Source organism: Phyllostomus discolor, chromosome 8 (assembly GCF_004126475.2).
Source record: "Phyllostomus discolor isolate MPI-MPIP mPhyDis1 chromosome 8, mPhyDis1.pri.v3, whole genome shotgun sequence".
In the NCBI taxonomy this organism is placed as follows: Eukaryota; Metazoa; Chordata; class Mammalia; order Chiroptera; family Phyllostomidae; genus Phyllostomus; species Phyllostomus discolor.
The window spans coordinates 72,017,365-72,045,000 of NC_040910.2; the positions used below are offsets into that span (position 1 = coordinate 72,017,365).

Genomic DNA, 27,636 nt, shown 5'->3' on the forward strand with positions numbered 1-27,636 from the left:
GGAGATGGGACTCCGGGGTCTGGCTGGGAGGGAGCATGCGCTGAATGGAGGGCCGGGAAGCCGGGCCGGGAGCGTTTAGCTCCCAGGCAGTGAATGGCTGGTGGGTGGGGCGGCCCGGGGGCGGTCCTGTGGCAGTTAAAGAACACGTGGTCGGGACCGTAGGCGCCAGAGTCCGAAAAGTATCTGTTTAAGAAACAGCCTCCAACACTTTCGCTCTAGGGAGCACTGATACCTAAAGTACTGGCCCATTATTTGAAATCACAGACACTTTAAGCTACACTTACAACTGCAGAACTGACAAAACACTCCTTGCAAATTTAAAAAGATAAATCTAGTATTGGGATGACGTATAAGGCATAGAACACTATGTGGTTGACGGAGTAAGTTGATGCAAACTTTCTAGACAGCACTTTATTTTTTCATCTGAGGTGATACTTGTTAACAGAATTATACAGGTTTCAGGTGCACAATTCTACATCATCTGTACACTATATTGTGTGTTCTCCACCCCAAGTCACTAGTCACCCCATTCTGCCAGTTCCAGTCAAAATTAAAAATAGGTATTCTTTTTCATCTGACACATTCATTTATTCGCTCAACAAATATTTACTGAGCACCTTTTAAGATGCCAGGCACCATTCTAAGTGATGATAATAAAATAGTGAAGAAGCCCTGGTGGGGTGGTTCAGTTGGTTGAAGCGTGGTCCCCAGCACAAAAAGGAAAAAAAAAAAAAGGTTTCAGGTTCGATTCCCAGTTGGGGCACATACCTAGGTTGCAGTTTCGATCCCTAGTTGGGGCGTGTACAGCAGGCAACCAACTGATGTTTCTTCCTCTGTCTCCCCCGCACCTCCTTTCTCTCTAAAATCAATACATGTCCTCAGGTGAGGATTAAAAAGAAAAGAAATCGTGAAGAAGATAAGACCCCTCTAGAAAGAAAAGAGAGTCAATAAGGAAGAAAATGAATGAATCTTGGATAGTGCTATTTTAAAATGTTATTTTACAAACTAAACATGGTAATGTGTTAGAGGGTGACATGGATTGGAGTGGGGACTTGAAAAGAAAGCCCTCCTTGAAGATGGCAAGATGGTGTCCTTCATAGAGAATCAAAGGAAAGTTTCTCTAGGCAGAAGCAGCAGTATGTGCAAAGGCTCTGAGGTGGGAATGGGTTTGATGGAGGATGGTAGAGGGCTAGTTTGACCCAAGGATAAAGAAAGAAGGAGAAGGATTGATACATATGGTATATGTTAAAGATAGGGAGGTTGGCATGGATCAAATCAGGATTCTAGGAGGCTGAGGCAAAAAGATGGGGTTCCATTCACATAATATTTGGAAGCCACTTAAGGGCTTTAAGCAGGAAGTGACAAGAACTGACTTACATTTGCAAAGATCATTCTGGGTGCTATGTGGACAAGGAACTTAGAGGGCTAAAAGGGAAGCAAGAAGAGCAATAAGGAAGCCATTGTAAGAGGCTATCATAACAGGCCAGGTAAGAGAGAATGGTGACTGGGACCAGAGTAGCATTGGAGATGGAGAAATAGAGAAGAAATAACCCAAAGGGTTAATGTATTTTGAAGGCAGAATGCCAGGACTTAGAGAAGAATTAGACAAAGGGTAGTATGAGAGGGAAAGAGATGACCCTTAGGTTTTACTTTTATTAGATTCAAATTATTAGATTATCTTTGTGCACAAAAAAAGTCACATTGTTATTTGATATGATATTAAACTTGTAGACAATTTTCAGAGAAATGACATCTTTATAATGATATGTTTTCTCACCTAGAATAGGGTATATCTCTTCCGTTCTTTCAGGCCTTTAATATTTTGCTTAAGTTGTCTTTCTATTCATGTCTTTTAATACAATAGTCCTGACTGGTGTAGCTCTGTGGATTGAGCATGGGCTGCAAACCAAAGGGTTGTCGGTTGGATTCCTGGTCAGGGCACATGCCTGGGTTGCAGGCCAAGTCTCCTGTAGGGGGAACACAAGAGGCAACCACACATTGATGTTTCTCTCCTTCTCCTTCTTCTTCCCTTCCCCTCTCTCTAAAAATGAATAAATAAAGTCTTTTAAAAAATACAGTAGTTTTCATTCCATGTAGAACACTTACCTTTCAGTTCCAGAACCACTTTAGATATGTAATAATGAAGATCTCATTACCTTCTGGTCATGATGCTTTAACAAAAGTGATTCACAAGTCTAAAAGAAATGTTTAAATCTTGAAAGAGATGAAGAGAGAATTTAGAAGGTGGTGATAGAACTGAAGTGTGGGGAGGTGGCAGCTGGTGGCTAGGCCTATGTCTGAATATTAAAGATGATCTCAGAAACTGTCTTGTGTGCATGTTTGTTTTTGTTGCATACAAAAGTGGAGGGGTAGTGTGAAGTTGGTTCATTTGGGGAAGATAGGGGGAGTATGGAAAAAGAGATGGAAGAAGAAGAAATACTGTAGCTCCTTAAATCTGAAATGTCAGCCATCCATCATCCTTCCCAAGTCCAGTCAATTTTGCCCTAAAAATGATTCCACAGCCTGTCACCTCATCTCCCTTCCACTCTACGGGTCATCATCTTCCCTTGACTAATTTTAGTCTACAACAGCCTGGCCACACTCCCTCCACATTGTCCAGAATTATCTTCATACAAATCTCATCATGCCACTCCTTTGCTTAAAAAACCACTGGATCCATGTGTCCTCCTCCAAAGAAAGGCCTCAATCTCATTCCTTTACCTGCTATACAAAATCCTTCAGACTCTGTTCCAGTCTCCTCCTCAGCCTTATCCCTCCTGCTGTCTTGCCCCACAAACACTTCAGAACAGGATGTGCCTCGCCTTTCTTTCCCTTTGTAATGCCCTTTCTCAACTTCTACCCACCATTCAGAAGGATTGTCCTCAAATGTTCCCTTCTCTGGACAGCCTGCACTCCCTCCAGCCCCACCCCAGCAAAATGCTTATAGTTGCTTTGTCTTCTGGGTCATACCTCCATTACAGCATTATATCATAATACCTATCATGTGTCTTCTCAAGTATACTAGGAAGACAGCGCTCACGTTCATTCCTGTCTGTTAATTCGTGCCCTAGCAATACAAGCGGCTGGCACAAAATAGGTAGGCATGGGTAGATGGATGAATGTTAGCTGCAATGAGAGAGATTGAGTAGTAGTCGAAGAAATTAGGCAAAGTAACCTTGCAAAGATTAAACACAGACACTAGGGGGAGCTGACACACCACAATACAGAGGCGAGGGCTGGCCACAGAAAGGGCAAGCACGAAGGGTGAGCTGTGCCCACCAAAGCAACCATCCCTTGACTGGAACGGCTCACCCACGTGTGCATCCCTCACCCTCCTTCGCAGACGGCTCTTGAGCTCGGCCTCCCACAGCCTCCACCACCCCCACCGCTACTACCACACCACTACCCCCATCGCCTCCAACGCTACAGAGCAAGCAAACAAAGGGGAGGGGACCCCTGCAGGGTTCGGGATGCAGAGAGCCAATCAGAGAGCTCTAATGTCCCGAAGGCGGGAGCCTTCGTTTAAGGGGGCCCAATCAGTTCCTAAGGGGGATGAGGAAGGGCGGAGAAATGGGCGAGAAGAGCGGGGAGTTGGGAAGGGTCCGCGCTAGGTGAAGACGCAGAGGGGGTGGGGGCGGAGCCAATCGCTGTGTCTGTGAGGGAAGGGCTCGTTGCGCGGCGGCGCGATCGAGCTGACGCATCTGGCCCCGGTTCCCCAGGACCCGGGACGGGGGAGGCGGCGGGTGGAGATGGGGAGGCTTGAAGGGGAGGGGGAAGAGGAGAAAGAGCAGAGAGCGCGCGTGCGCAGTGGCGTGGGGAGGAGCAGGGACCTAGCTTCGGACTGGGAGGCTGCGAGCAAGCCTTGGACCGGGCGGGCGGGCAGCGGGCGCGCGCACGATGGGGGAGAAACCCGGGACCAGGTAAGGGATGTGGGGCCACGCGGCGGGACGTGGGCTGTGGCTCTAGGTGGGTGCCTGGACAGTTTCTAGACAAGGACACCGAGGAGAGAATCAGGAGCCGGACGCCTGGGTCCCTGGGGGGCGGCCATCTGGGGCCGCACGCCTAGGTCCTCGAGGATAATGAGGGGGACGTATGCCAGGGTCCCTGCAGAAAGCGAATGCCGAAGGGAAACAGGAAACCGACGTCTGGGTTCACTCAGGGATGTGGGGGCCGGACGACTGAGTTCTCCCGTGCAGGCTGTGATGCAGGGGCGGAGGAAGGAAGAGCAGGTGGCCGGTCCCGAGGGGTAGAGTATGGGCAGGCTGGATACCGGAAAAGAGATCCCCCAAAGACTGGTGCTTAGCCACTAGAAAACCTCCTGTTTAATACCCCACAGGCAGTGGGGCTGCCCCCACCTGTCCCACGGGCCAGGGAGCTCCGCTTCCAAACTTCTGCCTTCCCCGGGGTTGCTAGGAGCAACAGCCTCATCTTGAAGGAGCAGGGTGCTTGGCAGCCCTCCCTGAGTCTGGGCCTTACCCCTCTTCCCGCGGATGAGGGGAGGAGGTATCGCCCTGGGCACACCGTCCGCTCCCCGGATGTTTTATGTGTAATCGAGGCTCCTTCCTTACACTGGCACCCCGAGTTCTCTTTTTTGGTCTCTAGCACAATCCACTTCCTGTTGTGACCCAACACCCCCAAGGGGCCTGTGGGTGAATGCCTGGGTCCCTTGGGAGCAGGAGCAAAAGAGGAGAAATTGGGGCTGTATGCCTCTATCCAGAGGGGATCAAGAATGGGAGCCTGGTCCTGAGCATCACTTGTTCTGCAAAACGTTATATCAGACCCACCACTCCCCATCCATTGAGAAGGAGAACCCAGACTTCTGTGCACCAAGTTAACCAGTATTGGAGAGATGATCACAGGAAGAATTAGTGTCCTGGATTTGAGGTTAAACAACCCAGAGAAAGGGGAAGTCGCTGACTTGAGGGAGGCCCCCAATTTCCGTTAAGTGATTCAGAGAGGGGGAAGGATGGACCAAAGGGGGATTGCTGACTTGGCACAATTCCCCCTTACTCCTATCAAATTCTGGGCCACAGGAAATAAAGAGAATAGCAGGAAGTGTGAGGGGGCATCTGCTTCTGTGCCGCCCCCCCCCATGTTCTGACTCCTAGGTCAGCCTCGGTGTACACATGCTGCTTCTCCCTAGCCTAGCCTAGCAGGATCCAGAGGGCAAGTGCCCTGCAGCTGCTCCAGGGCAATTACTACACAGCAATACTCCACTTGGCCCTCTGATTGTGGGTGCTGCAGCCCTCTTCCAGGGCTCCTAATAGGAAGAAACACTGGGACAGCGGAAAACCAGAAGCAGAGGGGAGGGAGAGCTGAATGATGCCATAGCAACCAAAAGGACAGTAGGTGGGGTGCTTATTCTAGTTGCCATCATATCAATGTTTACCCCCCTTTATTGGATAGGGATACCCAGGGATCTCCATAGCCTTTGCCCAATGGCCTTTGGATAGCTTGGCCTTCTGGGAAGAAGGGGCAAGTGAAGTTATAGTAGAAACAGGTGGTAGGATTGGAGGGAGGATGGGCCAGTTGGCAGGATTTCATTTGCTTCTATCAGGAGACCCTTCCCAGAGATCACTGCTGAGGCAGAGTGGATTGGGTATGGATTGTAAGGCTGATGCAGCAAAGAACAAGCCCACAAGTGGCCAGAGCATTGGAGTTGCCAGACACTTCTCAATTCTTCTAGCAGTGCATGGAGTACAGGTTTAGATTGTTTCAGCAGTTAGGAAGTGAGTCCCTTTCAATTCAACAAACTTAATCCCAATTACAGAGGCAGGGGAGTTTAATAGTGTGGTGACTAAGCGTGGACTCAGAGCCAGACCACCTCTGTTTGTCTACCATTTACACTGTGACCTTAGGCAAAACACTTGACCTCTTCTATGCCTTAGTTGCCTCACTTATAAAATAAGGATATAGGGATCTCCATCACTGTGTTATTTTTTTTCTTTAGAGATTTTATTTACTTACTTTTAGAGAGGAGGGAAGGGAAGAAGAGAGGGAGAGAAACATCAATGTGCGAGAGGTCGCCTCTCACATGCCCCCAACTGCAGACCTGACCCACAACCCAGGCATATGCCCTGACTAGAAATCAGACTGGTGACTTTTTGGTTCACAGGCCAGCGCGCAATCCACTGAGCTTGTTATTAAGAGTATTAAATAGCACACGAAACACTTTACACAGTGCTGGGTGTACAGTATTCACCCCGTAAATGTTAGCATTATCTTCGTCATACGGCTGGCACTGTGCTGGGGTGCCCACATGAATAAGGCCTCTGATGCTCACAGTCTATCTAGTGCAGCAGACAATACACATCTAACTGCCCTTGGGTGGTATCACACCACAAATAAAACACAAACAAGGTGTGACAGGGGAAAAAAAAAAAGGAGTGACCAGGGTCGGTTTGATCTACTTTTTAAAAGAGATGATATTGGAGCTGGGCCTTGAAAGACAAACAGGCTTTTAAGCTTCTGAGATCATAGATGGGGAGAGTTGGAGGTTAATGGAGTAGGGTCACAGTTAGCTAGCGCCTATAGTAGAAACCATTTTAGAGGCAAAGGCCGAGGTCATTACTGTTTCAGGTACTCCAGCTATCTCTGGAGCTGGGGACCAGAGAAGATGGAAGGCAGGTTAGGTCTTATACAGACAACACTGCAACTTGCCCATTCAGGTCCCCCTGGGGGAGGTCCTCTGGGAAGAGCCAGGGTGGTTCCTGTGGCAACCAGTGGCCACCACCATGATGGAGGGGAACTAGTAAGGGTGGAGGGGATTGCCATGACAACCAGCTTTGAGGGGCTGCAAAATTGGGAATGTTAAGGACCTGTGGTTACCTTTCTTTCTTGGGAAAAAGCCTGGGGAGGGAGGGTAGGCCTGGACCAAGCCCCAAAGCCTCCAGGCAGGAACCCTGGATGAGCTCTGCTTCTCAGGCTGGGGAGGGACAAGGTCCTAGTGTCCGGGTCCCTGCTGAGTCTGAGGGAGGCAGTGGGGTTTCCCTTTCTGTTTTGTTAGGGTCTTCAAGAAGTCGAGCCCTAACTGCAAGGTGAGTCTCCCACAGCGCTTCTCTTCCTCACCCTCCCTGGGCCCTGACAGGGCCTAGCCTGCCCCTAGACGATCCCCAACCCTTAGCTGCCCACTTCCTGTGACAGCTAAGAGCCAACTTCCTTCCCTCCAGAAGCCCCTTGCCACAAAGGCTGCTCCACCTGAGCCAGCCACAGGGCTGGGTGGGGACAAGCCTGGGTCCCTAAAACCTAGGGGGAGGAGCCAAAAGCCCATTCCTATCCCTCTTAGGAACCAACCCAGGGTGCCTGGGGCTAGGAACAGTTAACAGCCCCCAGGCTGTGGCCTGTTTACTGCAGAGCCCCTCTCTAACTGGCTGTGACCCACAAACCCACACAGACTTCCGATTGGTGTGCTGAGGTGTGAAAAGACAGAGAGGCTAAAAAGCCTCAAAGTTGGGCAGTCTGTGAAGCCCCACCACATTCCCCTTCCAACCCTACTGGGAGGAAACCAGGAGAAATCCTGGACATCCCAGCCTGGGAAGGCCAGGGGCAGGGCAGCCTGTGTAAGGTGCTGATGCCCAACCACCCTCCTGCCCAATTTTCCCTGTGACCCCTCTCCATCCTCAGCTCACTGTGTACTTGGGCAAGCGGGACTTTGTAGATCACCTGGACAAAGTGGATCCTGTAGGTAAGTGTGCCCAGGAAGGGGCATCCCATCCCCCAAGAGGAGAAGTTCCTAGACCCAGAAACAGAGGAGAGGCCCTCATGGGAAATGAGCCCATATGTCCCTTTCCTAGATGGTGTGGTGCTTGTGGACCCTGACTACTTGAAGGACCGCAAAGGTACTGGCCCCCAACTCCAGCAGCCCAAGGGGAGGCGGGGAAGCGAAATGGGATGGCACTGAGACCAGAGATATGGAGGGCTGAGGCGGAAGCCAGGTATAGGATTCACACAAGCCTCGTCCTGCTGAGAAGCAGCTGTGGCTCGGCACTGGGTGGACTCGAGAAGGGGAGCTCCTGACCACCCCACCTTGCCCTCCCTTGCCAGTGTTTGTGACCCTCACCTGCGCCTTCCGCTATGGCCGAGAAGACCTGGATGTGCTGGGCTTGTCATTCCGCAAAGACCTGTTCATCGCCACCTACCAGGCCTTCCCCCCAGTGCCCAACCCACCCCGGCCCCCCACCCGCCTGCAGGACCGGCTACTGAGGAAGCTGGGCCAGCATGCCCACCCCTTTTTTTTCACAGTGAGGATGCCCCCCACCTTCTGCAGGGCAAGGGGTCTGGGACTCTGTTTGGGGGGTGAAGCACCTGTTATGAGCTGATCTGGAAGAAACAGTAAGGAGGGACCCTAGGCCCACCTCCCCGCAGGGTTGCCCTGCACTCAGGAAGCCCTTGCCTCTCTGCCTCCTTCCTGAGGCTCTTTCCTTTTCCATCCTCATCCCCAGGTCTTCTTCTCCAGCCTCTTACACTGAGTTTGGGAGGAAGACTTGGGGGCTTTAAGAGGAACTGAAGTCTCCCCTTTCCTCTGCCACAGATACCCCAGAATCTACCCTGCTCTGTCACCCTGCAGCCTGGCCCGGAGGACACAGGGAAGGTACTAGAGAAATGGTTCTGAGGACCCATGGGACAGAGTAGGGTCGGGTCTGGCAGGCACATGAGATGTGGGTGGGCTGCCAAAAAGCCAGGGTGGGATGAAGGATAGGGTAATCTTCCCAGGGAGGGTGGTGTATGCATGGGACGGTTGCTGCTTACATGTGACCCTGTTTCTTGCTCTTGACCTGCATTGCATATGCCTGGGTATAAGGGCTCACCTTGACACAGCCAAAACAAAGCCTCTGACAGGTGCCAGGCCTTAAGCTGGCAGCGGAGGAAGAGTCAGGCCCTATGCTTAGACCAGAATGGGACAAATGTCCCACCCAACCCTGAGGAAGGAGGAGAGGAAGGGAGTGGCGACGGCAGCAGGGGCCTTGTGTAAGACCCAGCCTTTTCTCCCCTTCCCAAGGCCTGCGGGGTAGACTTTGAGATTCGAGCCTTCTGTGCCAAATCACTAGAAGAGAAAAGCCACAAAAGGTGAGGGAAGGCACCTCCCCTGTGGTTTGCCCATTCTGTCCCAGCTCCCAGGAGCCCTAGTCCCTGTGGGAGGTGGAAGTGGGTGTTTGGGTGTCTGAGGTCTGACCCCTCTCACTCCCAGGAATTCTGTGCGTCTGGTGATCCGAAAGGTGCAGTTTGCCCCAGAGAAACCTGGCCCCCAGCCTTCAGCTGAAACCACACGCCACTTCCTCATGTCTGACCGGTCCCTGCACCTGGAGGCTTCCCTGGACAAAGAGGTGTGGTGTGAGAGGGTGGCGCAGTGCTCCAGTGCAAGTCAGACCCTGGGGGCAGGGTGACACCGTGTGTCAAGATGGCATATTTAGAGGCTGTCTTAGCTGCTGTGTACTTAGGGTTAGAGGGAAGAAGCCAAGCAGTATGTCTGTGTTAGGGGCACACTGGTAAGGACTGGGACCAGTGAAAACAGAACTGATTAACCTGACCCTCCTCCCCTCAGCTGTACTACCACGGGGAGCCCATCAGTGTCAATGTGCACGTCACCAACAACTCCACCAAGACTGTCAAGAAGATCAAAGTCTCTGGTAGGAGGAGGGAGTTGGAAGGGGATCTTAGCGGGGAGGGAGTTGCTGCACACGAGGCTTCTGGCATGATCTCAACCCAAGGACATACCCAGTGTGGGAGACCCACCAGGGCTCAAAGAATTCATTAGGCTGTCCCAGAATGAGATGCACACCAGGCATTTACTGCCGCAGGGAAGGACAAGGGGTGGGAGTGGTGTGGGCCCGGGGCCTGGTCTCGTGCCACGCCATCTGGGGTGGGGCAGTAGTCTTCAATCTGTGCAGAGCTGCTTGACCCGCCCCTACGCCACCCCCACCCCCCACAGTGAGACAGTATGCGGACATCTGCCTCTTCAGCACTGCCCAGTACAAGTGCCCCGTGGCTCAGATCGAACAAGAGTGAGTATCACAACAGCCCTGAGTCCCAACCTCAAGGGAGAAGAGTGGGTGTGGAAGGATGTGAGGTGGGGGTGGAATTCTTCCTGAACCATCTCCACCTTCAAGGGTATTCTCATTCAGTGGCTCGGAGCTGTCCATTTTCTTGGGCAGGTTGAGCCAGAACCTACTCCCTTGTGACATGTGGCCAAACAGAGAAGGGGCTAGTGATGGGGTCATGATCTGCCCTTCACCCAGCCTGGCCCCTCCAATAGTCTTGTCTTCTTGTCCCCACCCCCTCCAGTGACCAGGTATCTCCCAGTTCCACGTTCTGCAAGGTGTACACCGTAACCCCACTGCTCAGCGACAACCGGGAGAAGCGTGGTCTTGCCCTGGACGGGAAGCTCAAGCATGAGGACACCAACCTGGCTTCCAGCACCATGTGAGGATGGGGCCAAATATGGGTGGGGAGCTCTCCTGCAGCCCGGGAGACATTCACTCCACAGCAGCCGTGTGCCAAGCTCTGTCCTAGGTGCCAGGGCGCTGTCAGTGAACAGAAGAGACAAAAAGCCTCTTACGTTCTGGGGAGGGAGGCTAGACAAACCATGTATATAGTATGTTTAGTGACCAGTGTTAAGGAGAAAAAGCAAGGGAGAGAAGGGAGAAAGCAGAGAGAGGAACAGGGTGTGTTAATTTTCAATGGGGTGGCCAGGGAAGACATAATCCAGAGGTGAATTTCAAGGAAGGACCCAAAGGAAGTAGGCGGTATGGACATGGAGGAGCAATGCTCCAGGCAGAGAGAGCTGCAAGCACAAAGGCCCAGAGAGGTGATCTAGGCCGATGTGTCTGAGGAAGTTCGAAGAGGCTGACAGAGCCGCTGCTAGCCCCTGTAGTGTCATTGTGTCTTCGGGCAGCCCCAGGCCTAGAGTAAGAACTTCACAAATTAAGGGCTGAGCTTCACTTCCACCGATGCCTTTGTTCAGGGTACACACTGCATGACCACACAGCAGGCCTATAGGCCAGTGTGGTGAGAATGAACTACCAGGACAAGAGTGGCAGGTGGAGTTGGAGGGCTGATGGCGAGCAAGACAGTACAGGGCTGTAAGGCCACAAGGACTTCAGCTTTTGTGAGAGAGATGAGAAGCCACGGGAGGGTCCTGCACAGAGGTTTGGCGTGGGGTGCTCCCACGGCACAGCCTGTGCTGCTGGAGCCCTGGGAGCTGCAGTGGATCCTGCTCAGGATCCTGATGGGAGCCCTAAGTCTGGGCTAAGGTACAGGGGGATGGCCATGATCCAGCTTCTCCCCCCAAATGCAGTGTGAAAGAGGGTGCCAACAAGGAGGTGCTGGGGATCCTGGTGTCATACAGGGTCAAGGTGAAGCTGGTGGTATCTCGAGGCGGGTGAGTGTGTTGGGCAGCCTAGGGTGGGGCCTGCAGAGGTTCCCTCCAGCTCTGCATTGTCATCTCCTCATGCTGCCTCTCTCCTGCCCCAGGGATGTCTCAGTGGAGCTGCCCTTTGTTCTTATGCACCCCAAGCCCCATGACCACATCACCGTCCCCAGAGCCCAGTCAGGTAAGCACGCCACCCACCCCAAGCCCCCAAAGGCAGGGCCACTGGAGAAAAGCTGGTCCTCCCAGCACCCACCCATCCACTTTCCTCCTCCCCTCAGCTGCTCCTGAAACAGATGCCCCTGTGGACACCAACCTCATTGAATTTGATACCAAGTAAGAGCCTCATCCCCTCCCTTCCTACCTTTAACTCTTGGACAGATTCCTGTTAATGTTGAAATCTACCCCACCCATTTTTTTCTTTTGGGGGAGGGATGGTTGAAGCATCAAATCAAGATGACAGCCTTGTGAGATGCCTCTTACTGCCCTTTCTTTGTCCCTTCCTCCAAATACCCCAGCCTCACTGCCACTCTAACACCTTGGTCTCTGGAGGGGAGTGGGAAGTTGAGATGAGGGTTGGAAGCCCTCACCTCACCCCCTCCTTTCCACCACCAAGCTATGCCACAGATGACGACATCGTATTTGAGGACTTTGCCCGGCTTCGGCTGAAGGGGATGAAGGATGATGACTATGACGACCAGTTCTGCTAGGAAGGGGGACTGGAAGAAGGGAGTGGATGGTGCTGGGAGAGGTAGGGGCAGGACCAAGATTCCCACTGTCACTGGGGAGTGGGTCCCTGCCTCTTTTCCCTTCCTCTCTACCTAGCAGCTTCCTCAACCAACCCCTTCCCTCCTTTCCTCTCCCGTCCCCACCAGATACGCACTGGACCTATCTCTTGTTGAACATGGGCATTAATTTTTTGACTACGGCTGTGCTTCCCCAACCTTCCAATGGGTGGCAAGCCATGTTCATACATAAACTTTTTGGAGGAGGACACTGAAAAGAGGAGTGATAGTAGGAAAGGGGGGAAGAGAGAACTGCCACGTTCAACCTCACACCAACACTCCCTCTTGTCACTGTCTGCCTCCCATTCCTTCAAGCTGAGACCCTTTGCAGGGGCAAGGCCACTTCTTTGTTTCTGAGCATAAAGAATAAACCTTTTAGTAGGCATGAGTGTGTGTGTTTCCTATGTAGTGTGTGAGGACCATGCTCACCCATGGGTCTGCTAGCTTGTGGGTAAGGACCTAATCTCTCCTCTCTACCCACATGGCACAATAAATGTTTATTGAATGATGGGGCTGTACCTGTGTTCCAAGGTAAACGTCAAAACTTAATTTGGGCAGTCCAATGTTTAAGGGTACAGTTTGGAAAAGCCACAAAGTATAGACTGTTCCTTGTTGCGGCCCACACACATGACCACATGGTGACCTGTTCTGACCTAATGTATCCGTTTCCACTGCCCCTGGTAGTGCAAGCAGTCCATTCCGGGGGCTCAGTGGGATGCAGCTGCAGCCTCACCAGACAGAGGTCACACAGAGTCTCCGTGGAGCCTGGTACTTACATTCTAACACAGAAGCCATGGCTGTAGGCAGCCAGAGTCATGCTGTTGTGGGCAAGTCCGAGGAGCTGCATCCAAATGCTGCTCTTTGGCTGTTCCTCAGAGGCTCCCTGAAGCTTGACCAAAGCCCCAGGACAAGCTGGAGGGAGTTGGTAGTGCTCCACCAGCATTCCTCACCTCCACACCCATTCCCACTCTGGTGCCCCAGACTTATGATTTAAGGCTCATTCATTCATTCCATGAACAATCTTGATTTTAAGTCCCTTTTATGTGCCAGGCATAGTATAGGGAATAGCAGTGACCAAAACAAACATTAAATCATTCCTTAGTTAACTACAATATCTGTGCCCGGAAAGAGAAGTACAGGAGCTATAAGAACATGTGACATGGAGTTCTGACCTAGGCTGGGGTTTGGGGAAGATTGCCTGAAGGAAGTGACCTTTGAGCAGAGAAACAAACTTTGAGGAGTTCAGCATTCCGGGCAAAAGCAACACCACATGTGAAGGCAGAAAGGAACAGCTTATTTCAGGGACTGAAAGAGGCCAGAGGCACTTCAACAAAGATTGCCACAGGCAAAGTAGCTCCAGATAAGGCTAGTAAGGCAGATGGGATGGCCCACACAAGCCTATTACAGTTCGTGACATCTAATCAAATCATTATTTACCCATAGGCTTTAAGTGTCTCCAAAATGACAATAAGCTTGCTTACCCTTCCACAGTAGCAGCCTACCCTGCACACCGTGGTCTTTTTCACACGGAGGAACAGCCAACATCCCTCTGACTCCCATGAACCTGCTCCTTGATCTCTGGGCTCTCAGCAGATAGATCTCAAACTTTTCTGGGTGAATCAGAATCCTCTGGGATGCAACATAAAGACACAGAGTCTCAGGCTCTGCCTTCCCAGGTTTCATTTCAGGAGGTCCCAGAAAGAATGTATGAAATTTGATTCTAAATTAGCACACACTTTGAAAAACAGTGCCTTTTTTCTTCTAGGTTTTTATGTTTTTAAGGTAATAAAAAATATGTTCATAGTTAAAAAAAAATTCAAACAGTAAACAGTGAAAAGAAGGCTCCTTCCTGTCACTGATTCTCAGCCTCCCATTTCTCATTTCCAGAAGCAACCACTAGCACCAGTTTGATATTCTTCCAAAGACATTCTCCAAAGTCAGTCATACTCATACTTTTCCCCTTATTTTAAACACAAACAGTAGCATACTATGAACACTCTTCTACACCTTGCTTTTTTCGTTTAATGATGTAGCTAGGAGAGCATTCCTTTAACAACACATATAGATCCTGGCTGGTGTAGCTCAGTGGATTGAGCGCAGGCTGCGAACCAAAGTGTCGCAGGTTCGATTCCCAGTCAGGGCACAGGCCTGGGTTGTGGGCCAGGTCCCCAGCAACCGCACATTGATGTTTCTCTCTCTCTCTATCTCCCTCCCTTCCCTCTCTAAAAATAAATAAATAAAATCTTTAAAACAAAACAAAACACATATAGATCTATCTCAATCTATTAAAAAGCTGCATAACTTCGCACTGCCTAGATGTTATTTTTACCAATTTATTATCAGTGGACATGAAGGATGTCCACTCTTTTGCTAATTCAAACAGTATTACAATTATCTTTAAGATATGTCCTTATGTCCATGTAAAGTCTATCTGTAGGGTAAATTCTTAAAAGTAGAGTTCTGGGGTAAAGATAGCATATTTTCGATCACTGCCAATAAGCAGGTGACATGTGGCATCATCCTTACTTCAATTTGCACTTTTTTGTTTAGGAGTAAAGATTAACCTTTTGTTTAGGAGTGAAGATAAACCAGATTTACTGGGCTGATATTGTGAACCAATGGTCGTTGGTGCCAATTCAATGCCAACAGGAATCCCCAACTTGGGGTGGGGTGAAGAAGGAAATATCATTCAGCACAAAACAGCTCAATTGTTTGTTATACAGCACAGCTATGGAACACCACCGCTATGAGGAGGCCATGGGGGCCAGAGCTAGACTGCTCCGCTCCGCTCTGAGGAGATACCCTCGGTGTTTCAGCTCCAGCCAGGGAAATGGAAAGGGACAGCGGTCTGTCAGAGCAGCCAGAGGTAAGCTGACATAGAGAGAGAAGTTCCCACCCTGGTCCTTGATTGGTCAGTCCTCTTGCAAATAAAGACTCCAAATTGTCACAATTTGATTGGTCCAGATACTGTCCTGACTGGTCAGAATGGAGACTCTCTGATTGTTTCATGAAGATGCTGACTGCTCAGCTCCAACAGGGTGGAGAAAGCCTTAGTCCATCGTTGAAACAGGATTCCCAGAACTCCTTTAGAAGGGCTGGTTCTGATGTCAGAAACACAGGCGGTTCAGTGCAGAGGCAGGTAGTTCACAGGCTTCTCCCTGAAGTGCAGTTTGCATGAGAAGCCCCTGTGTGGAAACAGCTGCTAGGCTCTGGGTGTGGGGGTGGGGGTGGTGTTTTTGTTTTAATTTGAGCCCAGTTGGCCACCAAAAGCCCTTCTTAGCAGATATCTTCTTTCTCAGGATCCACAATGTTATCTTCTTAATGTACTCAAAAAGCTCTTTATATAGTAAAGAAATTAGCCCTTTGTCATAAATTTTGCAAATATTTTCCCCACTTTGTTGTCTTTTGAATTTGTTTCATTTTTTTTAACTGAGGTCAAATTCATATAACGTAAAGCTAACCATTTTAAAGTGTACAATTCAATGGCATTTAGTATATTCACAGTGTTTTGCAACCATCACTTACAGTTTCAAAGTATTTTATTGATGGTATTTTTAATAATTCATGTTTTTTTTATTTTAATGTAGCCTATTATGTTTTTTCATGGCTTATTTATTTATAACAAAGCTCTTGACTCTGTTTCCTCACAATTTGACACTTCCTTTTCTTTCAAATTAAATTCAAGATCATCATATCACTATCTCACCAGCACCCTCAATTCTCTCCTTTCACAATATCTGCTCTCAAACCCCACCCTTGGCGTGTGTCAACTACCTCCCTGCTCTTCTCTACTCCAACACTGGGCTGTGAGCACTGCCAGAAAAAAAAATCACACACCATATTTATTCATTCATTAAGCAAATATGTGTGAACACATCCTAGGTGCCAACACTGTACTAAATATGATTTTGGGACCACTACAAACTCATGGTCTCTGAGCAATACCTGACAACACTTTGTCTCACTCCATAACTTTGGTCACCTCCCTCTGCTGCTCCCATCTTGCTCATTAATTTTCCAAACCTTCCTCATGTTCAAAGTGACTCCTTCTGTTTTTCCGAGATTAAGCTATGAATACTGAATGATTCAACTTCCCACCTTCTTTTGACAAACACTGACATCTACACCAATTCTTCTAGACAACCAAGGTTAAGATGCCTTCTCCAGTTCAAAGCTAATCCTTCCACCTGTGCTCAGGTCACTCCTGTCCCACTCCCCTCTCTTCAACCTCTGCCTCTCTCTACTGGTTCTACTACAGGAAAGGAGGGAGGGATGCGGGAAGGTGGGAGGGAGAAATGAAGGAAAGAAACCAAAGAAAAAATATTTCTCCATGCTTAATTTTTTCACAGTAAAATGAATCTCTATTTTCCCTCACTTTTTAAAAAAGATTTTATTTATTTTTAGAGAGGGGAAGAGAGGGAGAGAAACATCAATGTGTGGTTGCCTCTCGCGCGCCCCCTACTGGGGGTCTGGCCGGAAACCCAGGCATGTGCCCTGACTAGGAATGAACCTGCGACCATTGGGTCTGCAGGCCGGCACACACAACCCACTGAGCCACACCAGCCTGGGCACAAACCATTTCCTGATGTGTCTTCCCACAGCAGTCTCACCAGTCCCACCTAACCACCACCACATTCCATTCACTCCGAATTGAACCCCTTGCTATACTTCAAATGTGCTAGACGCCTTCAAGCACTATGTGCTTGCCTGTGCCAGTTCCCTTTTCCTCTTCAACCAGGTATAGACACCTGGTTACCCTGAAGAATCGGCTCAAGCTGCACCTCCTCCCAGAATCCTTTCTCTGTGCTCCTGGTGATACACCTGGGGCATATATCTAACAAAACGCCTATCCCACTATCACGGGAGGGTCCATCTCATGCATCTTTATATCCCCAGTGCCCACCACATAATAGAAAACCATAAAGGGAAAAGGGAAAAGACTGAAATAAGCCTGCTTCTGAGAATATACTGATGGTATTTCAGCTGGGTTCCTGTAGAGGAGCAAGCGCTAGGGCGAATTAACGTAACACTCACCAAATCAGAGCTTTCCCCAGACCCCAACAGACGGCGGAGCCGGGTGAGCAGAGAGAGAGGTTCCAAGGCTGTGCAGTCTGGAGGAATACCCCAGAACTCCCCTCCCATCATCATCGCCTAGCACCAGCGAGACGCTTAAGTTCTTGTAGACGAAATTAACTATAGACCACAAGTCAGAGTCGAGAAGATGGACTACTCAGAAAGAACCCTGGGTAGAGAACGTTCCCAATACTTTCTCTTACACAGGTATTCCCGTGCGGTGACGCAGCCCCGGACATGCGCAAAGCTCCCTGAGAGTTACAGTTCACCAGGTGAACCAAGAATGGCGAGGCTGCGCTGATCACCCTGGGAATTGTAGTGCCGGCTAGAGAGTGCTCTCTGCGCAGGCGCAAAGGGCTGTCCCTTCCGGGTTCCAGCGTCCTCGCGTTTCACCAAAGGAAATCTCTTCGTTTTCCAGAGTGACTATGGCAACCTACAGCCTGGCAAACGAGCGACTACGCGCCCTGGAAGACATCGAACGGGAAATCGGCGCGATTCTTCAGAATGCAGGTTGGGGATACGATGACCGGATGGCAGACAGTGAGAGAGAGCCGCGAGCACGTGCGCCAACCCGAGAATTGGAGCGGGGTTGGGGAGGGATCCTACTGGCTTGCGCTGCGCGTGCCAGAGTTGGCGGGGCTGGCCCGTGGGCGGGGCTCCACTGGCGCTCTCTGAGTTACCCAGCCCTCTCTCTTCCTCGGTAGGTACCGTGATCCTGGAACTTTCGAAGGAAAAAACCAATGAACGGCTGCTAGACCGGCAAGCGGCGGCTTTCACGGCGTCGGTGCAGCATGTAGAGGCGGAGCTGTCGGCTCAGATCCGCTACTTAACCCAGGTGGGTGGGTGGTAGGAGGTGCAGTGCGCCCACCCTGCTGTTTGTCTTAGCCTTAGCTTTCAGAGGGCCCAGGTAGAGCCTTGGCCTTGGGAGCCACACAAAACCAGGCTGCCCAAGTTGGCACCAGGCTGGATGACCCTGTCAGGACCCCTGTTTTCCAGGGCCGGTTTTTTCCTCTGGAAGGAAAAAAAGGAGGGGCGTAGTTCATTGGGCTTCATCTTATGAGCCACTAGCTGAGGAAGGCGAAGGCGTTGGAGAGGGCTTGTAAACAATCCCAGAGTCACAGGACTTTGCCCCTAGAAACTTGACCTGACCTCAGAGGCATGAAACCCCAGATGGCTACATCCTGAGAAAAAGTACAGGATTGAGAGGGTTCTGAAGTCATTACAATAGCAACCACCATTCATCAAAATTTCACAGTGTGCCACTCTTCATTATCTTACTTAATCGTACAGCTCTAGGAATTAGTTACTGTCACCCCCATTTTCCAGATGAGGTTAACAGAAGTTAAGTGGTTCACCCTAGGTCATCCAGATACCATGTGGTATAATAGATTCAAACTCAGGGAAGAAATGAGATGAGACCTGGTGCCCTGCTGGGGAGATGGACAAGGGAGGGGATGCTTCATTGACCAGTTGAAATGCCCTGTAGGTGGCCACAGGGCAGCCCCATGAGGGCTCCAGCTATTCTTCAAGGAAGGACTGTCAGATGGCCCTGAAGCGAGTGGACTATGCTCGCCTCAAGCTCAGTGATGTGGCCCGAACCTGTGAGCAGATGCTGGAAAACTAAGCCAAGTAGGTGGAGAGACAGCTTGGAACAAGACTACCACCTGTGCCCGGGACAGAACTTGGAGACCTGCAGGATGGGGAGCACAGGCTGCCATGCATGTCCTATTGGTCAGAATATGAGGACAGTGAGGTAAAAGGTGGGAATGGAGAAATTTAAAGATTGAGCCTGCCTACAACTCTGCCCTGGTTCCTCCAGCAGGGTGCTGCTGTTCTGCATGCACTTCACAGAAGTGCTAAAAAGCTCATACAGAAGACAGAGATTCAGACACACAGCCCACTTCCTCATGTATTTCATGTCTTTGTCCCAGGCGTCCACAGACTTGTACATTCTTCTTCATTGGGAGATATAAAACAAGAACTAAGGGTTTTAATAATAAAAACAGTAACAACAAAAACAATGAACTCAGACTATCACTGGAGCATATGTGGGTGACTCAAGGGATTGAGGAAGTAAAACTAGCCTGTATGGCGGTTGTTGCGGGAGAGTGGGAAAGCCCGGGCCTTAAGTGTGGGGTCAGAAGAGGGCTGAAGTTGGTGTAGTGTGAAGGGAAACTTTGGGGGATGGGAACAGGACCATCAGCAAAGAAGCTGAAGCCAGGAATCATGGAAAGGGGCATGAAGCCAATGTATACAGAAAGGAAGAGTCAATAATTATACAAATAATTTTTAGTAATCCCCTGGCTGGCGTAGCTCAGTGGATTGAGCACGGGCTGGGAACCAAAGTGTCCCAGGTTCGATTCCCAGCCAGGGTACATGCCTGGGTTGCAGGCCATAACCCCCAGCAACCGCACATTGATGTTTCTCTCTCTCTCTCTCTCTATCTCCCTCCCTTCCCTCTCTAAAAATAAATAAATAAAATCTTTAAAAATAATAATTTTTAGTAAAAAACAGTACACATACAGAATTTGTCAAGAATTTTACCATGTTAAAGGTGGAATTAGCCCTAGCTGGTGTGACTCAGTGGATTGAGCGCAGGCCTGTGAACCAAAGGGTCGCTGGTTGGATTCCCAATCAGGGCACATGCCTGGGTTGCAGGCCAGGCCCCCAGTTGGGGACATGTGAGGGGCACACACTGATGTTTTTCTCCCTGTCTTTCTCCTTCCCTTTCCCTTTAAATAGATAAAATATTTTTTTAAAGTGGAATTACACTTATAGGGGGAAAAAAAGAAGCAGAAGAAAGTCAGAGAGAACAGTGGCTGATTATTTATGTGTATACAGAGTGCTTACCATGTACCAGAGAGATTTTTTAAATATATGCAATGTACATGATATTTTATCATAATCACAGGCTTCCATTCTTAGTCCAAGTGTTGGGAGTCTGGTGCCACAGGTGTATACTGAAGCTGCAAATCTGGAAAAGATAAATTGAGAGATGAGCTCTGAGATCAAGAGAAGTTGGGGTGGGGGTAGTGATAACTTAGAAAATCAGACTCCAAAACATTTAACCATACAACCTGGTACACAGTAGGTGCTCAATAAAGATTTGTGGCCCTGGCTGGTGTGGCTCAGTGGATTAGTGCCAGCCTGCGAACCAAAGGGTTGTTGGTCCGATTCCCAGTCAGGGCACATACCTGGGTTGCTGGCCAGGTCCCCAGTATGGGGCACATGAGAGGCAACCACACATTGATATTTTTCTCCCTCTCTTTCTTCCCTTTCCCTCTGTCTAAAAATAAATAAATAAAATCTTAAAAATAAAAACAAAGATTTGTGAATTAAATGGATGGTCCCCACTTTCCACAGCTTCATCTCCCACTAGCCTGCTCTAGCTGACGTCTTAATGTTTCTCCAAGCACTGCCTGGCTTTCGAAGGCTAAGCACTGGTCCCTGAACTCACAGTGGTGTCCCTTATTCTGTAATCTGGCTAACTCTTCTTATGTGACCTATGGTCCATGATGCAAGTAACTTGCATATTTGCCTGCCTGGGGTGGGTTTCCAGCTACCTAGAAGCTACTGGGGTCAGGATGCCTGCCAGAGATACTGGCCCCTAATGCAGGGGTTCAGAGTTCCAGTGTACCTGGAGAGCACTGCAGTGACTTCTTACTCTTCCCCTTACACAGCACATAGAAGAGGGCTGCAGTGAGGATGAAGCTGATGGCCAAGAGGGACAGCACTGGCACCATAGCAGGTGTCCCACCTGTGGGACCCATGTTTTCTTCCAACCGCTTCTTGTTCTCCCCAGCCTCCAGACTGTGGCCCGCAGAGGAAGTAGTGGTTTCACTGGTGTGAATGAGCTTTTTGTCCACAAACAGTATGCCTCCTGGATGGGTGGGCTGCGGGGTAGACTGCAAAGTGGGCGGCAGGTACGTCTGGGCAGAGATTCCTGTGACTGCAAGTGTCCGTTCTGCGGACTTGGGAACCTGGCTGCCGGGGGGAGGTAAGTGGTCCTGGTGGGCCATTCCCCCAGAGTAAGGATGTCCACATTCTGGAGAGGCAAGAAGCGAAGAATCAGGGATGTGAGGGGACATGGTGAAGAAGTAGATAGAGGGAGGGTCATGGGTCAGGGAGAATATCAAGAGAATAGCTGAAGATCAGGACAGCAAGGCAGGGGTGGAGGTGAAAAGTGGGGAAGAAAGTGAGCCAACCACAACCTGAGACCACTGGAATGAGCACGTATTCTGACCTGGGAAATCAAGAGATCTGGGTTGGAACCCTGGCTCTGCTATAAAGTAGTTGTGTGACCTTGCCCCTGGTCTCTTAACCTCTCAGGGACTCATTTCTTTCAGCTTCGAAGTGGGGATAATTTTAGTACTAAGGGCCAGGGTAGCTGGGAGGATTAAGTGAGGTAAGGAAAGGCCTGTGGGGCCCAGAGGGCAGTAAGCTTCCCACTGAGGCTACACAAGACAAATTTAGGTGTAACATGAAAACCATTTTGTATTTTAATGGCTGTGTGTTTATTTTAGGAGAAAAATACAACCAGTGCATTAAACTCGTGACTTCACAGATATTGTTTAGGACAAGTTGCTATTTAAGTTTTTCAAAAGTGGCTTGTGCACACGTAGGGTTTATTCATTTCATTGTGTGTAAATTTTACCTCAAAAGAAAAAAGTAACAAAACAATATTGAATTCTACGTAATAATATGCATGCTGAAATATTTGTGGGTATAGTCATGCTGGCAACTTACTCGGAGGTGCATCAAAAAAATAAGGTGATTGATGATAGAGGACAGACAGATGAATGTACAATAAAGCAAATATAATTAAAGTGCTGTAAACTCAATATTGTAAAATGTATTTGCTTTATTATGTACATATATAAAATATTTAAAATATAAACAACAATCATATAGAATCTAGGTGGTGAGTATATGAATGTTTACTGTTCAGTTCTTTTAACTTTTGCATACTGTATGTCTTTAAATTTCCATAAAGTAATGGGAAACAAAAATAGTGCCCTGAGCCCTGGCAGCAGAATAGCTCAGCTGGTCAGAGTATTGTCCCGATACAACAAGGCTGCCAGTTTGCTCTCCAGTTAGGATTCATACAAGAAGTAACCAAAAAATGCATAAATAAGTAGAACAACAAATTGATATCCATCTTTCTATCTCTCTCCTCCCTTCTTCTATCTCTAAAACTCAATACATAATAAAACAATGCCTTGATTTCAATAAAAAATATTAAGCAAATAATAGTACAGGATGAACTGGCAAAAAATCATGAAAGTGGTGGTGAATGATGTTTGGTAAATGGGGCGCCTTAAGTGAAAGTATTTCGGCCAGTATCAGAATAGGAATGTGGGGTGTCACGGGGAAAAGACCTAAGGCAAGGAAAATTGTAAGGTGGAGACACATTAACCCCTGGTGTAGCCTGGAGGGGAGGGGAAAGCTCTCACCTTGGCGTTTAATGCAGCTGATCAGTTCAGTCACCCACGGGTCGCTGCTGCCCCCACACACAGTCCGGCGAGGCAGGTGGAACCTGATGAGGAAGAACCTGGTCTCAGCTTCGAGAGGGTGCCCCCCACTTTCCCAGCTCTTTCCTCATTCCAAACAGGTGAGGTCACACCCAACTGGGAAATTCCCCAGGAAGGTTGAAGGGTGAGAAATAATTCAGAATTAAGGCAAACATAACCCAGAGAAGGGGTAGGTTAAGGTTTGACCAGAGAGAGTCCTGGAGGCCCCTCGCAAGGAGGGACTTGACAGGTGCTGTCCTCTAGGGGGTGAGATTACCTGACAAAGAAAGTACACTGAGTATGGTGTTTCAGTTGTTTTCGGAAATGTGTCATTTGTTTATCCGTTGGAGGGTTGTTGGAAGGAAACGTTATATCACAGTGACAACTTCCAGCGCTGCTGCCCTCGTTGCCACTGCCTGAGCGGGACAGAGGTGGTCAAGCACCGGTTCCCAGGCCAAGGTGCTCCGCAAGCTGTTACTCACCCTCCAACCTCCTGCCCCATTGCAGCCTCTCCCATAGACTCCGGGTCTGATTCCCAGGCTCAATCCACACATCACATGCCCAAATTCGTTCATAATCCCAGCCGTACCCAGGCGTCCTCCAGCCTGACCCTACCTCCTGGCAGCTGGCCCCCTCCCTGCCGCCGCTGCCTTGGGGATCCTGGAACGCCTGTCTCCCCCTGTATTCAACTCAATCCCGAGGCCCTAACGCCCCACCCTCGCACACACCCGTTCCCCTTCCCCCGACTCCGGGATCCGGGCCCCAGCCTTGCCCCTGACGAACCTGGCAGAGTCAGCGCCGCTAGAAGGAGGAGGAGACCGAGGAACTGGGGTCTCCAGGCCCTCCTCATCTCGGGGACAAGCCAGGTCTGGCTTCCCCGACTGGCGGAGAGAGACGAGAGAGACGTCAGCTGGTTTCTCTAAGGCTTTCGCTTCCTTCACCTGCTCTGCCTGAGATTCTGGGAGACAGAGGCCGGAGGGAGGTGGCTCAAGGTCCTCCGTCCCTCCCGGCGCTCGAAGCGTCTGGAACCGACAGCGCAGTGAGTACGTGGACTCCCCACGGACTCCGGCCTCCCACGCGGGGAAACCCCCAAAGGCGGAGCTCCTTCGCCCACGTCCCTGGCGGGGCCGGAGCCGTCGTCGAAAGTTGACCGAAATGTCCGAAGAAAGAGAAAACTTGCGCTGCGGCGTGGCGGGGCAGGCGGGCAGCGACCTGACGGGCTGATTCCTTCCGTGCGGTTTAGGGTCGCCAGCCCCGCCCGTCCGCTCACCCACTCCAGGTCGCCCACGGGAAGTCCACAGGGGAGTCTACACCCCGCCTCCTCCTCCAAGCTTTCACTTCCCTGGCGGGGTCCTGGCGCAGCTGGATCCAGTCACATGGCCGGGTGATGCGCGCAGGGCAGTCCGCGCGCTCGGCCGCACTGACACTGGCCTGAACCTCCGGGACACACGCTGCCAACTCGCGAGGAGCGGGCGGTGGGCTCCGCAGCCCTGACGTCACGCCCGCCCCCACCCCCGAGGTATTTACCTTCGAAAAGTGGTGGCGGCTGCAGGTACTGGAGTAGAGGAACGGCCGGGAGAAGCTAGGTCTACCGGGGCTCACCGCCAAACCGATCCAAGCTGAGGGGATGCTCTGGATCCTCCTGTCCCGGTCCTCCCACACCCCGCGGACGGACCCACAATTCTTCCCTCCTTGCCAAACCCTTCCTGATAGTATTAGCCCTCCCTCATCTCTATCCCAACTCAAGCCCTACTTTTGCGGTTTGAGCCTCAAATACCATTTCACTCCTTAGTACATCTTTAACTCTAATGGTCCACTTTCAAGTGTAGCCCCCATTCTCACCCCCAGATTCCCATCTTCAGCCTTGAAAACGTTATTCTCAGCCTCTAACACTTATCTGTACAGCCTTAAACCCATCCTCCGCATTTTGTGACCCAGCCCCAAATTCTCACCACCACACTCTCCCTCCCCATATAATCCCTTTCTCTGCTTAGTGAGCCCAGGCCCAGTGCCCCTGAAGACATGGAGTTTGTGTCTGGATACCGAGATGAGTTCCTTGACTTCACTGCTCTCCTCTTTGGCTGGTTCCGAAAGTTCGTGGCAGAGCGTGGGGCTGTGGAGACCATCCTTGAGGGACGCTGGCAACAGCTGGAGGCTCAGATCAGAAGGCTGCCCCAGGACCCTGCCCTTTGGGTGCTCCATGTCTTGCCCAACCGTAGTGTGGGCATCAGCTTGGGGAGAGGGGCAGAGCCAGGTCCTGGACCAGGCCTGGGGGCTGGCTGGTTGCTGGGAGATGAGCCCCCACTCCACCTTCGAGACCTAAGCCCCTATGTCAGCTTTGTCAGTTTGGAGGAAGGGGAGGAAGAGGAAGAGGAGGAGGAAGAGGAAGAAAATGGAGAGGACAATGCAAGCACAGAGAAGGTAGAACCAGAGGAGGATGGGGAGCCAGCCCATGGGAGCAGGGAGTCCCCCCAGGAAGCAAATCCTCCAGGGGAGCCAGAGGAGTCTGAGCAGGAGGCAGGAGGTGCTGAGGATGGCTGCCGAGAGGACAGGGCAGAAGACAGAACCGGGACGGAGAGGAGAAAGGGACGGAAAAGTGGTAAGAACCTAGAGCTGGCCCTGCCCTAGCCCCTGCTCAGACATATTCTGTCCCTGAAGTCCTGCTTGCCACTCAGAACCCAGCTAGGAATCACAAACAAAAGGGTGGCTTTAGGTTAGTCTGGTCTGAAAAGGTGTTTTCATTGTCCCACATTGTTTTTGTTTTTAAATTTGAGCCAAGATTTAAACATTGGAAGTAAAAGAACTCCTGAAGTGTGGAGTTATACCTTCTTAAGAAAAACTGAAGTTCTGACAGCAGGCCCACATTTCTGCATGGCAGCAAATGCTGGTACTCTGTAGCAGCTGACCCTTTAGATGAGGTACACCCTTTCCACCTAGTTCCCCTTACTCACCTAGTTTACTTGCTTGGCCTCTGAGGTCATTTGTATTTGGTACCCCTGACCCCGATCATCTTGCCACACCACCCACCTCTGACTTTTCCCTTCTTCTCCAGAGGCTGCCCCCCTGCACCTTTCCTGCCTCTTACTGGTGACCGATGAACACGGCACCATCTTGGGCATTGACCTGCTAATGGAAGGAGCACAGAGGAGTGCAGGCAAGGGCTCAGAGACAGAGAACCTGGCTCCTCGGGCCTATGCTCTCCTCTGCCACAGCATGGCCTGCCCCATGGGCTCCGGAGACCCTCGAAAGCCTCGACAGCTTACTGTGGGAGATGCCCGGCTACATCGGTACACAAATCTGGTATCTGAGGGTGGGAAGGCCTAGGGGACTTGGACTTCTGAGCCCCGCAGCCTAATGCCCTGCCCACCTCCCTTCAGAAAGCTGGAGAGTCTGGTCCCCAGGCTGGGAGTGAAGTTGGCCAAGACTCCAATGCGGACATGGGGTCCCCAGCCAGGCTTCACCTTTGCCTCCCTTCGGGCTCGAACCTGCCATGTTTGTCACAAGCACAGCTTTGAAGTGAAGCTGGCACCCTGGTGAGCAGCCCACAAAGATGGAGTAAGAGAAAGGAAGACCCAACAGTCAGGCAAACAGAGAGAAAGTAGGCTGGTGGGGGACTCTGCAGACAGACAGAGTGAAGAACAAGGAAATAAGATGAAAACAAGCTGTTACTGGCAGAGAGGATACAAACAGAGCGAGTGACATGTGGGCAGTGGCAGGGCGGCCAGTGGGCAGGCAGAGGACTCAGGGACATCAACACCCCCTGTGACCCCAGCCCCCAGTGTAGTGCTGTCTTGTACTGTGGAGAGGCCTGTCTCCGGGCTGACTGGCGGCGATGCCCAGATGACGTGAGCCACAGATTTTGGTGCCCAAGGCTTGCAGCCTTCATGGAGCGGACAGGGGAACTGGCGACTCTGCCTTTCACCTACACTGCAGGTACCATAAGGAAGTCAGGATGAGAAGGTGGAACTTGGGCCCCATCTTTGTGTCAGATGCCTGGGTATCAGGGAACAGGGTCCTGGAGGTTAAATGCCTGAGGCTGGAGTCTGGATCCCTGGAATAAGGGCAGGGTGCTGGGTATTCGGGCTGGAAACTAGACCCCCTGAGGCTGGAGACACGATCTCTGGAGCTAAGAACTCAGCACCCAGGTCCCTGAGAGAGTTTAGGGGATTTGGAACTATCAATTCAAACACTTGTTTCCCAGCTCCACCACTAACAGGTGACCTTAAGCAAATCACTGTATTTCTTAGTGCCTTAGTTTCCTCATTTGTAAAATGGGGATACTAACAAATGTTCCCAGGGAATTTTATAAGAATTCTGTAGGCTGGATGCTTGCTACACTGTAGACACTCAGAAATGTTTGCTGTCTCCCCACCTAGCACCCTACTCATACCCAGGGTGAGGAGAGCTAAAGTCTGGGACCCTAACCCCTGAGCCCTCAGCCCTTCTCCTCCTCCTTCTCCAGAGGTGACCAGTGAAACCTTCAATAAGGAGGCCTTCCTGGCCTCACGGGGTCTCACTCGTGGCTACTGGACCCAGATAAGCATGCTGATTCCAGGCCCTGGCACCCCCAGGCACCCCCGGGGCAGCACTCCATCTCTTGGCCTTCTTCGCAATGGTGCGTGGTACTTCTCTTCAGGCATGGGCCCCTCAGACTAGAGGAAAGGAGGGAAGAGAATAAAGTTGTCTGAGTCCCAGAAAACCCCACCATGTACACACCTTACCACTACTGAACCTTACCACTACTACCAGGACCATTTCAGTCCTTTTCTTAACCTTCTAAATCACTGCTGCCCTCCCGATCCAGAAACTCCATCCTTAGGCAACCCCCTCCCCCCATTCCTCTTGCTGCAGTCCCAGGTCCTCTCAAGCAATACAGGTCCTTTGGAAGGGAGAGGGAAATGTG

At 50.6% G+C, this 27,636-nt stretch overlaps 4 protein-coding genes across 11 annotated transcripts in view; 3 read left to right on the forward strand and 1 right to left on the reverse strand.

Moving 5' to 3' along the window:
• The first annotated feature begins 3,661 nt into the window (after positions 1-3,661).
• Positions 3,662-12,536, forward strand: ARRB2 (arrestin beta 2). 8 transcript variants are annotated; one of them, XM_036033167.1, is made up of 16 exons: positions 3,735-3,920; positions 6,981-7,037; positions 7,624-7,684; positions 7,794-7,838; positions 8,044-8,240; positions 8,531-8,590; positions 8,999-9,066; positions 9,188-9,323; positions 9,542-9,626; positions 9,929-10,001; positions 10,282-10,419; positions 11,294-11,377; positions 11,470-11,549; positions 11,647-11,701; positions 11,982-12,116; positions 12,241-12,536. In XM_036033167.1, exons 1-15 carry the CDS (start codon positions 3,750-3,752, stop codon positions 12,073-12,075), a joined length of 1,404 nt encoding a protein of 467 aa, XP_035889060.1. In that variant the 5' UTR covers positions 3,735-3,749; the 3' UTR covers positions 12,076-12,116; positions 12,241-12,536. The 8 variants fall into 8 exon arrangements, with proteins under 8 accessions (XP_035889066.1, XP_035889064.1, XP_035889060.1 ...); XM_028534241.2 differs by having other exon boundaries at positions 3,776-3,920; positions 7,007-7,037; XM_036033173.1 differs by having other exon boundaries at positions 3,662-3,920; positions 11,982-12,536.
• Positions 12,537-17,549: 5,013 nt separating this feature from the next.
• MED11 (mediator complex subunit 11) lies at positions 17,550-19,241 on the forward strand. The gene is made up of 3 exons (XM_028534397.2): positions 17,550-17,733; positions 17,928-18,058; positions 18,710-19,241. The coding sequence occupies exons 1-3, from the start codon at positions 17,649-17,651 to the stop codon at positions 18,845-18,847; spliced, it is 354 nt and encodes a 117-aa protein (XP_028390198.1). The 5' UTR covers positions 17,550-17,648; the 3' UTR covers positions 18,848-19,241.
• A 789-nt stretch (positions 19,242-20,030) lies between these two features.
• On the reverse strand, positions 20,031-27,380 carry CXCL16 (C-X-C motif chemokine ligand 16). The gene is made up of 5 exons (XM_028534427.2): positions 23,517-27,380; positions 23,011-23,149; positions 22,677-22,759; positions 20,861-21,268; positions 20,031-20,197 (listed from the first exon to the last, which is right to left on the reverse strand). Exons 1-5 carry the CDS (start codon positions 23,581-23,583, stop codon positions 20,145-20,147), a joined length of 750 nt encoding a protein of 249 aa, XP_028390228.1. The 5' UTR covers positions 23,584-27,380; the 3' UTR covers positions 20,031-20,144.
• ZMYND15 (zinc finger MYND-type containing 15) overlaps positions 23,977-27,636 on the forward strand; it is a 41,166-nt gene continuing 37,506 nt past the window's right edge. The window contains exons 1-6 of the mRNA XM_036033166.1: positions 23,977-24,252; positions 24,728-25,332; positions 25,786-26,020; positions 26,111-26,266; positions 26,506-26,666; positions 27,196-27,348. Of these exons, the coding sequence (XP_035889059.1) occupies positions 24,756-25,332; positions 25,786-26,020; positions 26,111-26,266; positions 26,506-26,666; positions 27,196-27,348 (1,282 nt within the window). The 5' untranslated portion in view covers positions 23,977-24,252; positions 24,728-24,755. The remainder of the gene's footprint in view (positions 24,253-24,727; positions 25,333-25,785; positions 26,021-26,110; positions 26,267-26,505; positions 26,667-27,195; positions 27,349-27,636) is intronic.

What these genes read in the sequence shown, in the direction of transcription:
- ARRB2 (XM_036033173.1), top strand. Translation starts at nt 3,750, where the DNA reads ATGGGGAGGCTTGAAGGGGAGGGGGAAGAGGAGAAAGAGCAGAGAGCG. An exon ending in GGGGAGAAACCCGGGACCAG is followed by an intron (nt 3,921 to 6,980) that starts GTAAGGGATGTG and finishes TGAGGGAGGCAG; the next exon opens with TGGGGTTTCCCTTTCTGTTT. An exon ending in GGACAAAGTGGATCCTGTAG is followed by an intron (nt 7,685 to 7,793) that starts GTAAGTGTGCCC and finishes TCCCTTTCCTAG; the next exon opens with ATGGTGTGGTGCTTGTGGAC.
- MED11 (XM_028534397.2), top strand. Translation starts at nt 17,649, where the DNA reads ATGGCAACCTACAGCCTGGCAAACGAGCGACTACGCGCCCTGGAAGAC. An exon ending in CGCGATTCTTCAGAATGCAG is followed by an intron (nt 17,734 to 17,927) that starts GTTGGGGATACG and finishes CTTCCTCGGTAG; the next exon opens with GTACCGTGATCCTGGAACTT. An exon ending in AGATCCGCTACTTAACCCAG is followed by an intron (nt 18,059 to 18,709) that starts GTGGGTGGGTGG and finishes AATGCCCTGTAG; the next exon opens with GTGGCCACAGGGCAGCCCCA.
- CXCL16 (XM_028534427.2), bottom strand. Translation starts at nt 23,583, where the DNA reads ATGAGGAGGGCCTGGAGACCCCAGTTCCTCGGTCTCCTCCTCCTTCTA. An exon ending in CAGTGTACTTTCTTTGTCAG is followed by an intron (nt 22,760 to 23,010) that starts GTAATCTCACCC and finishes CTTCCTCATCAG; the next exon opens with GTTCCACCTGCCTCGCCGGA. An exon ending in CAGCTGCATTAAACGCCAAG is followed by an intron (nt 21,269 to 22,676) that starts GTGAGAGCTTTC and finishes TTGCCTCTCCAG; the next exon opens with AATGTGGACATCCTTACTCT.